This window comes from Cnephaeus nilssonii (assembly GCF_951640355.1).
Source record: "Cnephaeus nilssonii genome assembly, chromosome: 1".
Classification (NCBI taxonomy): Eukaryota; Metazoa; Chordata; class Mammalia; order Chiroptera; family Vespertilionidae; genus Cnephaeus; species Cnephaeus nilssonii.
The window spans coordinates 17,227,596-17,244,567 of record NC_137072.1 but is presented as its reverse complement, the minus strand read 5'-3'; the positions used below and the strand labels follow the sequence as shown (position 1 = coordinate 17,244,567).

General features: G+C 46.6%; 1 protein-coding gene across 6 annotated transcripts in view; it reads left to right on the top strand.

Annotated features, from left to right (window-relative positions):
• The window catches only part of PDSS1 (decaprenyl diphosphate synthase subunit 1), a 48,286-nt gene that overhangs the window by 5,599 nt on the left and 25,715 nt on the right, over positions 1 to 16,972 (top strand). For all 6 annotated transcript variants that reach the window (XR_013813611.1, XR_013813612.1, XM_079773096.1 and 3 more), the window contains exons 2-4: positions 8,051 to 8,115; positions 9,915 to 10,035; positions 14,546 to 14,676. Coding sequence is in view for 4 of the 6 variants with exons in the window: in XM_079773096.1 (XP_079629222.1) it covers positions 8,051 to 8,115; positions 9,915 to 10,035; positions 14,546 to 14,676 (317 nt within the window). In the remaining 2 variants the exon portion in view is untranslated. The remainder of the gene's footprint in view (positions 1 to 8,050; positions 8,116 to 9,914; positions 10,036 to 14,545; positions 14,677 to 16,972) is intronic.

The following is a 16,972-nucleotide window of genomic DNA, read 5'->3' as shown; positions in this document are numbered from 1 at the left end:
GCCCCCGGCCCCCTGTCTTCCAGCAGCCCCACTCCTGCCTCCGATCCCACATGCTGACGGCACAGAGCTATTGGAGCCAGCGCCAACGCGAGTGCAAGTGGTGGCTGCTGCCCCGATCGCCCCTCGGGAGCAGGGGGACCAAGCCTGCAAGGGAGGGCAGTTGGAGGTGAAGCCCTTAGGGGCGATCGGGGCCAGCAGTGGGTGCATGCGCCGGCGGGACCGCAGTGTGCAGGAGCAAAGAATTTTTAATAACTACCAGAGGCTCCCCTCGATGACAGCAACCGGCGCCCCACCTTGGTCTGGTACCCCCACTCACCTACTCCACCATCCCGCCACAGCCGATGCCCACCATATTATGCGCTCTGCCACCTGCTGCTGATGCCTGCCATGTTCCACGTGCGCCCCCTGGTGGTCAGCACATGTCATAGCAATTGGTTGTTTGGTTGTTCTGCTGTTTGGTCTATTTGCATATTAGGGTTTTATATATATAGATACTGAATTCACGGGAATTTATTGGGTATAAAGACTGACAAAAGTAGGTTAAATGTCATATAATGGTAAATTCAAAAAAAGATTAACACTTTGTTTTCTTGGGATATTGTAATTGCCTGGGACACCATAAATGTTCTTATTGGCTTAGTGAATGATGCTATGATGGGAAGAACTTAGACCATCTTCCTTGGCCCTGCCTTCCTGGAAAAGTCAAACTTCATTGTGTTTTTTTGTGGGATTTTTTAAATTGATTTTAGAGAGAGGAAGTGGGAGAGAAACATCGATCAGTTGCCTCCCGAACACACCCCAACTAGGGATCACACCACAACCTGGGTATGTGCCCTGACTGGGAATTGAACCTGCCACCTTCTGATGTACTGAACGACCTTCCAACCAACTGCACCACACCGGCCATGGCTTACTGTCTTTTAACTATGTCTAAAGCAAAATATATTTACTAGAGAAAAATCAGAAAATATCTATAATAATAAACGTGTAATATACTCATTTGACGGCCCGACCTTCCAGATGAAGCCGGGGCTGTGAGGGAAGCCTGGTTCCCGGGTGCCTGCCAGCAGCCGGAGGGAAGCCGGTGCCGGCAACTGGGGGTAGGAAGGCCTGCTCTTGCATGAATTTCATGCAATTCGGGTCTCTTGTAAACAAATGAGGAATTAAACCTCCCCCAAAAAACATTCTTAATTCTAAAATAACTATTTTTAATACCCTGGTTTATATGCTTTCAAACCCTATCTTCCTTGTATTTTGTGTGTGTGTGTGTGTGTGTGTGTGTGTGTGTGTGTGTAAATTTCTAGTGGGATCACATAATGTACACAGTTCTGAAGGGGCTTTTTACTTTTGATATTTCCTTCTTAGTTTTTTTGGCTGATCAAATAATTAAAATGACATAAAACATATGAAGAGGAGAAAATAACCAATTACATATGTACATTTGGGGTTCCATAAGAATAAGGGGCCAGAAGGCCTAAGGAAAAAAGGGAGGGTAGTGGTTTGCAACTTCAGAGAGGATGAATGCAATTCTTATGAAGATGGAAAAGCAACTATTTGACAGATGTTTGCTGGCCATCTTTAACAATGAAACACAGAGAGGACTTTGATCAAATGGGTCTTGCTAAGTGCCCCTCTGTGTATCACACCTAGTTCTTGATAAACCATAGAGTTTGTATTAAATCATAGTTATCTATGACGATAGTGCCCTTCCGGGAGCAGGTCCTCTATTTAAACTCTTTTATGCAGTTAGGGCCGTGGTCGGCAAACTGCGGCTCGCGAGCCACATGCGGCTCTTTGGCCCCTTGAGTGTGGCTCTTCCACAAAATACCACGGCCTGGGCAAGTCTATTTTGAAGAAGTGGCGTTAGAAGAAGTTTAAGTTTAAAAAATTTGGCTCTCAAAAGAAATTTCAATCGTTGTACTGTTGATATTTGGCTCTGTTGACTAATGAGTTTGCCGACCACTGAGTTAGGGGAAGGTCAAAGGTTATTCTAGGGTCTTTGATTCTTAAAAAGAATTAATACCCCAAAAAGGCATATTTTGGGCTGGCAAACTCTGCTTCCCTTCAGTATGCAGGCATGTGCCATGGGAAAGTACTCTTAGAAATGCATTGTTAGATGATGTCGTCGTGCGAACATCATAGAATATACTTAGACAAATCTAGATAGTATAGCCCAGTGGTTGGCAAACTCATTAGTCAACAGAGCCAAATATCAACAGTACAACAATTGAAATTTCTTTTGAGAGCCAAATTTTTTAAACTTAAACTTCTTCTAACGCCACTTCTTCAAAACAGACTCGCCCAGGCCGTGGTATTTTGTGGAAGAGCCACACTCAAGGGGCCAAAGAGCCGCATGTGGCTCGCGAGCCGCAGTTTGCCGACCACTGGTATAGCCTATTGTGCTATGTTGTTGTTTTTTTATATGCAACTGAGAACAGAAAGGTTTGTTTATACCGCAGCATCACAAACATGTGAGTAATGTGTTGTGCTACGTTGTCAGTAGGCAACAGGAATTTGTCAGCTCCATTATAATCTTAGGGGACCACCATCAGATGTGCAGCCCATCATAGATCAAAATGTGCAGCACATGACCGTACCGAATTGCAAACATCTGTATAGGTGGTGCCTGAATTATGATGGTTCAACTTAATATTTTTCAACTTTACAATGGTGCAAAGCCATACATATTCACTAGAAACCAGCTAGGCTAAGCTATGCAGCTCAGTAGGTTAGGTATATTAAATGCCTTTCAACTTATGATATTTTTAACTTACATGAGTTTATTGAGAAGTAACCTTATCATAAGTCAAAGAGCATCTATACACCAGTTTTTAACTTGACTTTTCTCAACTGCATGTTCTCCAATAAAGCAAGTAGTTTTAAGAGTCAAATGGTGTAAAAGCACACTGTAAGATGTTATTACTAATATAGTGAATTAGTTCTATTTTTCTTATGCTAAATTTGTCTTTTTTGTTAAAATGCTTTCTTCAGCCCTGGCCAGAAAGAGCATCATCCCAATACGTCAAGGTTGCAGGTTTGATCTAGCCAGTGCACATACAAGAAGCAACCAATGAATACATAAATAAGTGGAACAATAAATCAATGTCTCTGTCTGTCTGTCTGTCTCTCTCAAATTAAAAAAAAAATTTAATCTTCAAATATTCTATAAGAACCCTTACTATATTAGATTAATAAGTTTTGAAATGCCTGTGTCCCTGAATTCATCTAGATTGGCAGTCTGTATATTTAGGTCCCCAATGTCTGCCACAATTCCTCCCATAACTATGCTCATCTAGAGGCCCGGTGCACAAAAATTCATGCACTGGGGAGGTCCCTAAGCCCAGCCTGTACCCTCTCACAATCTGGGACGCCTCAGGTAGGGTCCCTAGGCCTGGCCTGAGATCAGGGCCTATCGGGCTTTCCTTCCCCGGGCTGCAGGCAGCTGGCCCTGTCCCCGCTGCTGCCACTGCTTGCCATCTGTGCAGCGCTGCCCCCCCTCCCCTGCCACCGGTGGCCTCCCTCTGCAGGCGACAGGCTGGGGTGCAATGGCTTGGCTGGCCTGGGCCTCCCTCTTCCTTTGCTGGGGGGTGGGGCCAGCCCTGTGAGGTGCCATCTGCCTACCTGATCGCCCCTAAGTGCTCGCTTACCTACCTGATCACCCCTAACCACTCTGCCTGATTGCCCCTAACCGCTTGCTTGGGGTGGGGCCAGCCCGGCAAGGGTCTGTCTGCCTACCTGATCACCCCTAACCACTCTGCCTACCTGATCTCCCCTAACCGCTTGCCTGCCTACCTGATCACCCCTAACCACTCTGCCTACCTGATCTCCCCTAACCGCTTGCCTGCCTACCTGATCACCCCTAACCACTCTGCCTGCCTGATCTCCCCTAACCACTTGTCTGCCTACCTGATCTCCCCTAACCACTGGTCTGCCTGCCTGATCACCCCTAACATCTGGTCTGCCTACCTGATCTCCCCTAACATCTGGTCTGCCCACCTGATCACCCCTAACCACTCTACCTGATTGCCCCTATCTGCTTGCTTGGGGGCGGGGCCAGCACTGACTTCGGTTGGTCAGCCTCCGGTCGTTACTGGTGGTTACAACCCAGGGTTTTTAGATATTAGGATAATTGTTGTAACTAATATGTGTCATCACCACCTCTGAATCTTCTGGAAGTTCTGTTGTTCTTGATCTCTGAGTATGTTAATACTAGAGGCCTGATACACGAAAATTCATGCAAGAGTAGGCTTTCCTTCAACTGGCTGCTGGCACCGGCTTCCCTCTGGCACCCGGGACCCGGGTTGCCTTCCCTCCAGCCGCCTACAGGCACCCGGGACCCGGGCTGGCTTCCCTCCAGTCACCCGCAGGCACCCGGGACTCGGGCTTCGCTCCCGCTGCCGGCTTCGTCCAGAATGACGTCTGGCCTAATTAGCATATTACCCTTTTATTATTATAGTTTATCAGAATGTGCTGCTGAGCTATTTGTTTTTATGCCATATCAAGAATTACCGTTCTGGCCGAAACTGGTTTGGCTCAGTGGATAGAGCATTGGCCTGCGGACTCAAGGGTCCCAGGTTCGATTCCAGTCAAGGGCATATACCTTGGTTGCGGACACATCCCCAGTAGGGGGTATGCAAGAGGCAGCTGATCGATGTTTCTCTCTCATTGATGTTTCTAACTCTCTATCCCTCTCTCTTCCTCTCTGAAAAAAATCAATAAAATATATTTTAAAAGAATTACCGTTCTGGCTGGGGTGGCTCAGTCCCATTTACTGAAAGGTCACCAGTTTGATTCCCGTCAAGGTACATGCCCAGGTTGCAGGCTTGGGAGGCAACTAATTAATGATTCTCTCTCACATTGATGTTTCTCTCTCTTCCTCTCTCTTCCTTTCTAAAATCAATAAAAATTTTTTTTTAAAGTACCATTTCCAAGTACTTTTAGGAACAATAACTTAAAATAGGCAATGCTTGTGTAAATGTAAATTACCTCCTTAACACTGAAATCTTTTTTCCTTTTCAACATATGGGCTGATGCTTTTGGCATCTTGATTATTTTTGTTTTAAATCAGTGTAAGAATTTAAAAGAATGTAAATAATACTAATCTTTACTATTCTCTGACCAATCTTAGTTAAATGGAAGGAAATTATTTTAAAACTACTTTGCAGATCTGGAAAGATAGATAAGAATATGGAAACTGTAGCTTTCTTTGGGGGAAGGGATAGATTATAGATGTTTTTATTTTCTGTTTTTATCTTTTTTTTTCTTTTTAATATATATATTTTTTTATTGATTTTTTACAGAGAGGAAGAGAGAGGGATAGAGAGCTAGAAACATCGATGAGAGAGAAACATCGATCAGCTGCCTCTTGCACACCCCCCACTGGGGATGTGCCCGCAACCAAGGTACATGCCCTTGACCGGAATCGAACCTGGGACCCTTGAGTCTGCAGGCCGACGCTCTATCCACTGAGCCAAACCGGTTTCGGCAATTTTCTGTTTTTTTCTTATTCATCCTACCTAATAATAGGGTAATATGCAAATAACCATCACTCCGCTACGCCCACGATTGGGCAGCGGGAGGCTTGGGTGCGGGACTCGGGGTGGCCTATCTGGTCAGCAGGACTTGCGAGTCCCGCCCCCTGCGCCACCGCTGATCCGGCTGTTGAGAGGCACGGAGCGTGGGACTCTGCGGCCGATCTGGTCGTTGAGAGGCGCCTCTCAACAGCCAGATCGACGATGGCGTGGGGGGGGGGGCAGGACTCACGAGTCCCGCGCCTTGCGCCTCTCAATAACCGGATCGGCCGCAGAGTCCCGCGCCCCGTACCTATCAACAGCCAGATGGGCGGTGGCACGGGGGGGGGGGGGGGGGGGGGGGCGGGGCCGCGCCTCGCGAGTCCCGCGCCCTGCGCCTCTCAATGACCGGATCGGCTGCGGATCGGGCTGTTGAGAGGCGCAGGGCAAGCACTCGGGGGGCCAATCCGGATCAGTGGCCGCTGAGGGGGGGCTGCCGCGGATACCCGGCTCCCCTGCCATCGAAAGCGGGGAGACGGAGCGGACACCCGGCTGCCCTGCCATCTAAAGTGGGGAGGGGTGTCCGCTCCGGCTCCAAGGCCAAAAAGCGGGGAACCGGTGTACTTGCCAGAGTCCATTAAGCAGGCCAAGGAGCTGGACCTTGCGGGGCTGGGCCTACAACCCCTCTTCAGCTTGAGCTTTGAGGAGGAGGAGCTGCAGCAGCTGAGGCTGGTGGGACAGCATCAAGCAGTACCGCTCACAGGCGACCATCTTTGAGATCAACGCCTCCAGCCGGGGCCTGAGCAGCCAGGTGATGTGGGCCAAGCGGCAGAAGGACTTCAAGGCCATCGCCAGCTTCCGGCAGGGCCAGCAGGAGCGGCAGGAGGGCCTGGCTGGTCCAGCCCCGAGCTGCCAGTGTGGCAGGCGGAGCAGCCTGGGGAAGAGGAGGAGGAGGAGGAGGAGGAGGAGGAGGAGGAGGAGCAGGTGGCGGGAGAGAGCATGCAGGATGTCTCATAGAGGTTGTGGGCCGAAAACGGCAACAGCCAGGACCTGAACGGGGAGCCAAGAGGTGGAAGGAGGAGGCCCGGCAGCTGGACCAGGATTTCTATGTCCCCTATCAGCTCAAACATTTCGACAGTGAATGGGTCCAAAGCGTTGGTGGGGACCAGAGGTGCCTTTGAGCAGCAGGTGGCTGGTGCTGTCCTGGACCTGATGGGGGGCGAGGCCCAGAACCTGACCAGGGGCCGGCAGCAGCTCAAGTGGGACTGGAAGAAGAAGCGGTTTGTGGGACAGTCAGGACAAGAGGACAAGAAGAAGATCAAGACAGAAAGTGGTGGCTACATCAGCAGCTCCTACAAGCGGGACCTCTACCAGATGTGGAAGCAGAAACAGAAAATTGCCATATGCTCAACCTCTGAGCCCCAGTGGGCTGCCAGCAGTCGGCCCTGTTGGCAGCGCTATTTCAGCCTGATCTGGTCGGGGCATGTGCAGGAGGCAACCAATTGATATGTCTTTCTCACATCCATGTTTCTCTTTCTGTCTCTCTCCTTCCCTTCTACTCTAAAAATCAATGAAAAATGTCCTTAGGTGAGGATTAACAAAAAAACCAACAGTGCATACATACACACATATACAAAAATACATGAATATTGGAGGGTTGGGGAGCAGGGCCCCATAAGTGCACAAATTTTGTGCACCAGGCCTCTAGTATTTTCTATAATAACTAATACTGCTTTTGTAATAAGGAAGAGAAACGTCTGTGATCATTTTTCTAAAGTTTGCAATCTACCTATAAATAGACAACTTAAAGATTATATTGCCCTAGTGGGTTTGGCTCAGCGGATAGAGCTTTAGTCCACGGACTGAAGGGTCCAAGTTTGATTCAGGTCAAGGGCATGTACCTCCATTGCAGGCTGGATCCCGGCCCTGGTCAGGGTGCATGTGGGAGGCAACCAGTCAATGTGTCTCTCTCACATTGATGTGTCTCTCTCTGTCTCCTCCTCCCTTCCACTCTCTAAAAAATTAATGGAAAAATATCCTCAGATGAGGATTAACAACAACAAAAAAAGATTATGTTTATCATGAATTATGGGAGTTTCTTTTTACTTTTTTGCTCCTTAAATTTTTATTTTTCAATTACAGTTTACATTCAGTATTATTTTATATTAGTTTCAGGTGTTCAGCATTGTGGTTAGACAATCATATACTTTACGAAGTGTTCCTCCCCATATTTCCAGTACCCACCTGGCAGCATACATAGTTATTACAACAGCATTAACTATATTCCCTTTGCTATATTTTACATCCTCCATTGCTTCTCAGCCTTTTTGGATAAGATCAAATGTACTTTACATCCCTGTGATTATTTTGTAGCTACCGATTTGTACTTCTCAATCCTTTCACCTTTTTCACCCACTTCCCCAACGCCTTGCCCCTCTGGCAACCATCAGTCTGTCCTATGAGAGTTTTTATTTATCTAGTGTAATAAACAAGTTTTTCATGAATATTCTTACAAGTTTCTTCATATTTTTATTTTATAGATGTCCTGTTTTTATCTTGTGAAGAGTTTAACATCTGCCTGTCTAAATATGTACAGTATATCACGGTAAGTTTATCATTTGTATTGCAACTACCAAAATTATTAGCCATATTGCCAGTAAATTTCTATTCTAAATTTGTTGGTCTAGTCCAACAAACTGAATTTGTTGTTTGGATAACTGCTATAATATATGCTCTGTGTGATCTCTGCCTTTTAAAAAAATACTCTAATATATAAAAACCCAGGGTCCGTAACATACAAAACAACCGAAGGCTAGACTGACCAGAAGTCAGTGCTGGGCCAGCACTGACTGCCACTGCTGTAGGCACCGCGACCCAGCACTGACTACCGAGGGGGCTGCGGATCAGGCCCAAAGGGAGGCCTGGAGGGAGAAGCAGGGTCTGATCCATAGCCTCTGAGGCAGCTGTTGATCAGCCCTTGCCTTTCTCTCGGGGCCTGGCCAGCAGCTGTGCCTCTCATTCTCTCAGGCCTCCACTGGGGCTGCTGATCAGCCCCGCCTCTCTGATCAGGCCCATTGATAAGCCTGGAATCGCTGACTGGCATAGAAACCGACCAATCAGAACCAAATCTGGGTGAAGTGCGAGGAGCCAATGGCTGCCTAGGAGGCAGAGCTTTTGACACTGACTAGCATAGAAACTGACCAGTCAGAACCAAATCTGGGTGAAGTGCGAGGAGCCAATGGCTGCCTAGGAGACAGAGCTTTTGATGCTGACTGGCATAGAAACCAACCAATCAGAACAAAATCTGGGTGAAGTGCAAGGAGCCAATGGCTGCCTAGGAGGCGGAGCACTTGACGCTGACTGGCATAGAAACCAACCAATCAGAACCTAATCTGGGTGAACTGCGAAGTCAGAACCTAAGGTGGGGGCTGAGGACGGATTTTAAGGACAACAGCTGTTTGGTGTAAAGTGTAAGAAAGTGGTTCAATTTTTTAATGACCGGTTTGGCAGTATAGTGCATATGGCTGGCTATCAGTCCAGATATAGGGATTATGTATTTTTGTCTGCCAAGAGCATCTTCTCCTGATTAAAAAGGCTTATCTCCGTCCTCCCCCCCCCGCCCCCCGATTTAAGCAATCCTGTCCTATATAATCTGTCTATACCACTAAAAGGGTAATATGCTAATTAGACCAGGTCGACTGGCCATCTTCTGGATGTCCGACTTCCTTCCAGACAAAGCCATGGTGGTGGGGGCCAAGGCAGAGGCCTTTAGGGACGATCAGGCCAGCAGGGGAGGGCAGTTGGGGGCGAGATCGGGCTGGCAAGGGAGGGCAGTTAGGGGTGATCAGGCAGGCAGGGAAGGGCAGTTAGGGGCAATTAGACAGGCAGGCAGACAGGTTGGGGTGATCAGGCAGGCAGGCAGAGGGGTTAGGGGCAATCAGGCAGGCAGGCAGAGGCAGTTAGGGGCGATCAGGCAGGTGAGCAGTTAGGAGCCAGCAGTCCCAGATTGTGAGAGGAATGTCCGATTGGAGAGGGTGCAGGCTGGGCTGAGGGGAACCCCCCTCCCCCATGCATGAATTTCGCGCATCAGGCCACTAGTGGGAATATAATAAAACTTAACTCAGAACACAAGAAATATGGTTTAGTCTTTGATTTTTGTGGGTTCTCGAGGTCCTGGTTATAAAAATAAACATAAACAGTACTATTATTTAGCAAGGACAGAATTCTGTATGTTTTTTTAAATTATAATGACCCTTTTAGATTAATGCTTAATTTCTAGCAAGTATCTGAGCTTAAGTTTTCTATCATCTGAATATTATATATATATCTGCATATGCAAATGTGTGTATAATTCTTATAAAATAACACTCAAACTTACGTTCTGTACATTTGTGCTTGTTCCAGGCTCCATCACACAACATCGGCCATGTTCTGTTATAGTAAACCTCAGAGCGGTGAGAAATACACCGATCCCTTTCAGCTTGGTAGGAGATATTTGAAAGGTCTGTATGAGGACATTAGGAAGGTAAGATAGTTTTGATGATGCTGTGAAGTATGTTGAACTTTTAGAATTATGAAAACAGGACCCTGGTTTCAGATATGTACAGAGCCATTGCAGACTTCGTAAGTCAGGTTTCAGAAGTTTCTTGAGCAACAGCCATGGGGCAGTATGGAGGACAGAACACATTAGGTCCAGAAAGCGGTTGTTGCAGAGTTTGGTACCTGAAGAAAATGGTACAGGTAGCACCTACCTGTCACGTGGGCTGTCTTGACATTTTCTCTCCATTTCCTTCCCCTATTCCACAACTATTGAAGCACTGAAGCCTAGTGGCTCCTGCTGTCATCTCCCTTATCTGGAACTGAATGTCAGTTGCCGGGCTGCTTTCATCGTTAAGTGCTCTCCTCCCAAACAGGATCAGTGGTTCCCAACCTCACTGTATTCCCAAATGCTGCCAGAAATGTCCACATGCCCCTCGTCAGCCTCACTCCCCTTTCGATCCTCCTCGAGCTCCACCCCACTCGCAGTTTTCACAGCGATACCACTTCTACTGGACAGACCAAGTAGAGCCCCTGAAGGAGGCTCTCCCTCAGTGCCTGCTCTATCCCGTGTATAAGCTCCTTTGTGCCATCTACTAACGTGAACGTCCCTTCCTTTCCAGGATAGTCCCTTTACCTCTAGTTAAGCTTCATCCCCAGCACCTTGGGCACTGCTCCCACAGTGGCCTGTTCTCCTTGACCTGCAGACTCTTGCTCTTTGTGTCTCTTTCCTATGCCTTTTAGGGTCTCCAGTTTGTTCATGTGTTTTTTTGGTTTTTTTTCTTAGTATTTTTATTGATATCAGAGAGGAAGGGAGCAGGAGAGAAAGATAGAAACATCAGTGATGAAAATCATTGATCAGCTGCCTCCTGCACGCCCCCTACTGGGGATTGAGCCCGTAACCCAGGCATGTGCCCTTGACTGGAATCGAACTGGGGATCTTTCAGTCCACAGGTCGACGTTCTATCCACCAAGCCAACCCAGCTAGGGCTGACTTTGTTGTTGTTGTTGTTGTTGTTGTTTAACATTTTTATTGACTTCAAAGAGGAAGGGTGGTGAGGGAGAGAGAGATAGAAACATCAATGATGAAAATCATTGATCAGCTGCCTCCTGCACACCCCCTACTGGGCATCGAGCCTGCAACCCAGGCATGTGCCCTTGACTGGAATCAAACCTGGGACCCTTCAGTCCGCAGGCCAACATTCTGTCCACTGAGCCCAAGCAGCTAGGGCTCATGTTTGTCTTTTAAAGGACCATTCCTTGACCCGGTGTCCTACCTCTTCCCTTCCATCACAGTATGCTCTTCCTCTGTCTTTATTTTTGCCCCTTCACATTCATTCCACCATCACACTAGGCCTTTCTTTCCACCCTCTTCTCAGAACCTGCCTTTGCCTACGTCTTCAATAGCTTCCTTCTAATAAACCCAGTGGACACTTCAGTTTTTATCTTCCTTGACTTTTTTGAACATTGATCACTGTGGACCACTCCCACTCCATGAAACTTTTCCTCTGGCCTTGTTCTGAGTCTTAGACCATTCTTCAGCCTGCTTCCTAAGTTTTTGTCCATCCCTTCCACCCATCCCCTTTAATGTTGCCATTCCTGGGGTTCTATTGGCCTCCTCTGTGTCCTCAGTATACCTGTTCCCATGCTTACAACTCCCCAAAAATATCTCTATTCCAGATTAAGTCATTGGTTTGAAACCCATACATCTAACTGCTCACTGGCAGCTCCATGTAGTGTCCATGACTATCTCAAATTTAACATATATGAATCTCTACTTTCCCCTCCTAACTGTCTTTTCTCCTGTTTTTCCCAGGATCCCCAGAAGGATCCTCCAGTCACCCATCTCTTTCCTCCTCCTCATCCCCTAGTCCAAGCATGTCAAACTCAAAGGCTAACATGGGCCAAATAAACAAGGTTTAAGTTTATGTGGGCTGCAAAAACAAAAGCTTCAGTTTTCATAGAAACGTAGGTTTATTTCTATAGAGACATGCTGAATACAAAGGGCTGAAATAAATGAGTAATCGTTAACATAAAATAATAGAACATTTTAATAAAAATTAATATTTTTTCTTGAACATTAACTTACTAGACACTGAATAACTGCACAAATTAATAAGCGTAACGCAAATAAACCTATTTTTCTTGTTCTCCAAAAACGAAATATTCTTATTGTGCACACCAAACAATACAAGACTAATGACATGGCAATCGGCTGCTAAAATATTCGCTGCTGGTATTAGTGGAGAGAAATGGTGCGCCTGCGCGCAAGGCGTGTAAGGGAAATGAATGCAACACGGTTATAGTAATAAGTCGTTAGTGAACATTGTAGTTCGTTATTAATAATTACGTATAACAGGATACTGTAAAAATTAAGTTACAAAATTTTTATTAAAACATTTCTCACATACCGTTATATTGGTTGGGCCGCAAAAATATTCACTGTGGGCCGCATGCAGCCCGCGGGCCGTGAGTTTGACTACTTGCCCTGGTCTGTCTCCTCCTTCAGTCCCACTGCCAGTGGTTAGGCACCCCCATTTCTGTTGCTATCATCCTTGCTGTCCCCCTCCCTCTTTCACTCGGAGCCTGCTCTTATCTCCACCTACTCATATTTTCACCTGAACTACTCATATCTCCAGCAGAATTTAAGGAAATGTGAGAATATTACTTTGATGGAAAAGGAAAAGCGTTTTGGACAATGATCGTCATGCTAATTAATGGCCCAAGCATGTAATAATGGCCAGAGGTGCCTCCTATGTGATCCCAGGGTAACTGCGCTTATCTCAGGGACTGCACCCGTCCTGCTATTGTGTTTTATTGCAGGTACTGTTTTATTACTTCTCCCCATCTAGACTCTGAGCTCCTGTAGGCAAGGGGCTGTCTTGTTTATCTTTGTAACCTCTACATTTATTACCATTCTTGGCACTCGGTCTGTAATTTAGTGAGTTAATGACTGACCTGCTGTATGGTTTCTCCTGTGCCTAGGAGGGTCCATTCCTTTGTGTGTGTGTGTGTCTTGTTTTGTTTTTGTTAATTCTCACCTGAGATATCTTTTCCGTTGATTTTTAGAGAGAGCAAATGGGAGGGAAAGAGGGAGGGAAACATTGATGTGAGACACATTGTTTGGTTGCCTCCTGCACTTGCCCTGACTAGGGATGGAATCTCCAACTGAGGTACATGCACTTGACCCCGAATCAAACCCCCACCCAGCCCTTTGGTGCACAAGCCAACACTCGAACCACTTAACCACCACCGGCCCGGACTCGGGGTCCATTTTTAGCTCCCACTGCTTCTGGGGGATCAGCTGTGATTAGTTCCAGCAAGTCCTTGTACAGCAGGTAAAACACAAACACCTCCATCACTTGGAAGGATCTCTCCTCTTCACAAATCAAAGCCCTACTTCTCCTTAATCCCAGGTCAAAGCTGATCTCTTCTGGGAAATGTTTAGTTTTTTTAGCCAACACTGCTCTCGCCTACTTAGAACTTACAGTGTATTTAATGTACAGCATTATTCAAGATATGACTGCATTATTTATTGAATATTTCTTTTTTAAGATAGTTGGTTAGCCCTGGCCAGTTGCTCAGTGGCTAGAGCGTTGACCCGTGGGGAAGGATCATGGGTTCGATTCTGGTCAAGGGCATGTACCTCGGTTGCAGGCTCGATTCCCAACAGGTTGGGGAGCATGGGGCGCATGCAGAAAGCAACCAATCCATGTGTCTCTCTCACATTGATATTTCTGACTCTCCCCCTCCTTTGCACTCAATGGAAAAATACACTCAGGTGAGGGTTAACAAAAACAAACAACAAAAAACAGTTGGTTAGAATGTTGTCCCGATACACCAAGGTTGCGGGTTCCATCCCAGGTCAGGGCACATAGAAGAATCAACCAATGAATGTGTAAGTAAGTGGAACAACTAATCAATGTTGTTCTCTCTCTCCAAGATCAGTTCAAAAAAAGGAAAAAAAAGTTTTGTCTCCCCAACTCACTTGTAAGCCCCACTTCCCTTTTGAATTTACCGCTGCTGCTTCTCCCCGGCCACCGTCTTACCTTCCTGCCCGAAGCACAGCTTCTCCCTCCCAGGACAGCCCTGACCTGCCTCATGGCTCCCCACAGCCACTGGCTCCCAAACTCCCTGTCTTTGTCCCCTCCCCTCCTCCCACACTGCTGCCAGCCCCTGCCCCCTTCTCCAGCTGTCACCGGGCGGGTGGCCGGGCTCACCCAGAGCTTTCCTCCCCGTGCTGCTGCCTCTTGGAGCCACTGTGGGCAGCGCCTGCTCCCGCACTTAGGCCACTTGGCGTCAGGCCAGGCATTGCCTGTGGCCCAGGCACGGGGCAGCCAGGGTTTTGGCCATACCATTGAGGAACCTTTTCCAACTGAGCGTTGAATTTCTCCATTCAGATGAATACACAGAAATCAAATCCATGTTTTGTAAAAGAAATCCTGGTGACTTTTTATGCAATTATGATGCCATATTGACACAGAGACTCTTTATTTCAGGAACTGCTCATATCTCCAATGGAACTTAAGGAGATGTCTGAGTACTACTTTGATGGAAAAGGAAAAGCCTTTCGACCAGTTATCGTGGTGCTAATGGCCCGGGCGTGTAATAGCCATTATAACAACTCCCGGTGAGTCCTTTACTTCTGCTGCCCTGTCCTCTTCTATTTGGCAGGTCTTCCTTCCGAAGGTCACTGTTTAGCTTCCTGTTTAAGGTGTACCGTGCATCTAAGAATTCACTTTATGTATGATGACTCGATTCTGAGTAGGAGCCACTAAGTCACTCTGGAATCTGGTCTGGGCACCTTCCTTTTCCACCTTTTTCGTGTCCGTGGAAGAACGACTTCAGCTGTAAATAAGCATTTTAGAAAGAAGTCTGAAAGTCAGATTTAGTTTTCTTGTTCAGAAGTAGAGACTACCAGGATGTATGCAGACATGTAATCATTGTCCACATGGGCCAGTTAGTCCAAAGGTTGATGGGTATGAAGTGATAAGCTTTGCCATGATTCTGGGCACCACACCCCCTGCAGCGCCTGCCTGTCTGGGGCTTAAAAAAGGCATTTTGACTGTGGATCCTTAGCTTTTGTGTTTTGAATGTATTTAGATTTTAAAATATTAAAACAACAGCAACATTTAGTATTAAAGGAAGTCTTAAAAGGAAAGAGGATGTACCCATATTACCAAACGCAGCTGTCTTTATCATTTTCTTTGCCCCGCCCTCTTCCAATCAGTCCCACAGTATGCAAATAATTTTGAGTTCTGCTTTGTTTCCTTACCATTTTTTTTAAAGTCTTCATCATGGTGCCGCAGTGTGTTCTTAGTTGTTATTTTTACATCATGTATTCTATTGATGGAAATTCCAGTAGACCATAATGTACTTATACATTTCCCTAGGGTCGAACATGTGTAGTATAGTCCCTTTCTTTAACATATTATTTTTTCTGATTTTTTTTTCACATTTTTTATTGTGGTAAAATACACACAATGTAAAATTTACCATCTTCAACCAGTTTTTATTTGTTTGTTTGAATATTTATGGTGCGTTTATTAATCAGATAGGTGGCAATCTGAGAGAACGGCAGATGTTAAGACTCTGAAAATGCCACTCTTGACATTTCATTGCAAACAAGCTCTTACATAGGGTGTGGTAGGGGATCCAATGTTAGTGAGTTGCCAGGATCTGCCTTCTTTTTTTTATTTTATTTTATTTTTAAAAATCTTTATTGTTGAAAGTATTACATAGATCCTCCTCCCCCCCCCCCCCCCATTAACTTTAACCTCTTCCAGCCCGCTCACATCCTCCCTCCCCAGGTCTGTGTCCACAGGTTATGCATATATGCATACAAGTTCATTGGTTCAACATATATTTTAAAGAATGCCTTAGTCAGCACTAAATTTAAGGATGCTGTAAGAGTGAGCATCAGATGTTGCTTCTTAGCGGGTGCTCCCTCTGCCCACCACAGTTTGGTGCCTGCTGCTGCACCCTTGCAGCTCCAACACAGCGCACGGTGCTCAGGGGTGCCCCCAGTCACCCTGAGACTTTCGGCGAGCTCCCGGGATGGTTTGAACAAGCAGGGAAATCTCTGGCAGCAACCTTTTAACCATCATCCGGCCCAGTTCCCATTCACTTAGAAGGCAGAGCCGCCGCAGTGCTCCCTCCGAGCCAGACTCAATGCATCGCATGTGGTCTAGACTCTAGAGCAGGTTTCTCAGCATTGGCCCGGCTGGTGTTTTGGGCCACCTTATTTGTGGAGGGAGGGGTTGTCAGTGTGCATTGACCTAAGATGGAGCATATAGTGGCACCCCTGGCCTCTATCCACAGGTGCCAGTCGTGTCCCCACCCCCGAGCTGAGGACAGCCCACAGTGTCTCCAGACATTGCCACATGTTCCCTGGGGAAAAAACCATCCCTGGTTAAAAACAACTCATCTAGGGAAGATGTGTGTTTATATTTTTTATTTCTCAGATTAATACTCAATACAGTTCATCACCCTCAGAGATAACAGGAACAGGAAAATAGTCTGCACTGCTCTACCTCCTGTCAGCTGTTACCCCGTAGGTGAAAGTTTTCTCAGCTTCTTTACTAAACTATACAAACCGTTGATTGCAGAAAACACGGGAGAACAGAACACAGAGAAGGCATTGCTAGTTTAAAAAGTAAGTTCAAGACTGCCCTCTCCAGGAACGTCTTAGCTGCAGTGTCGTTCTCCCCTTAGGTGATCAGAGCAGGGCTTTTTGAAGGCACAGGGCAGAGGCCCATGTCTGGCGCTAGGCTGTGAGCCATGAGGGAGGCATGCATTTGGATAGTAGTTTCCCAGCTACATTATTCTCTAAGCCCCAATTCCTGGAGAATAAGGACCCTTCCTAAATTCCCCCTCCCCCCCTCCGGCCCTGCAGGACTCTTGTAGATGATGCTCTTGCTGAGCTA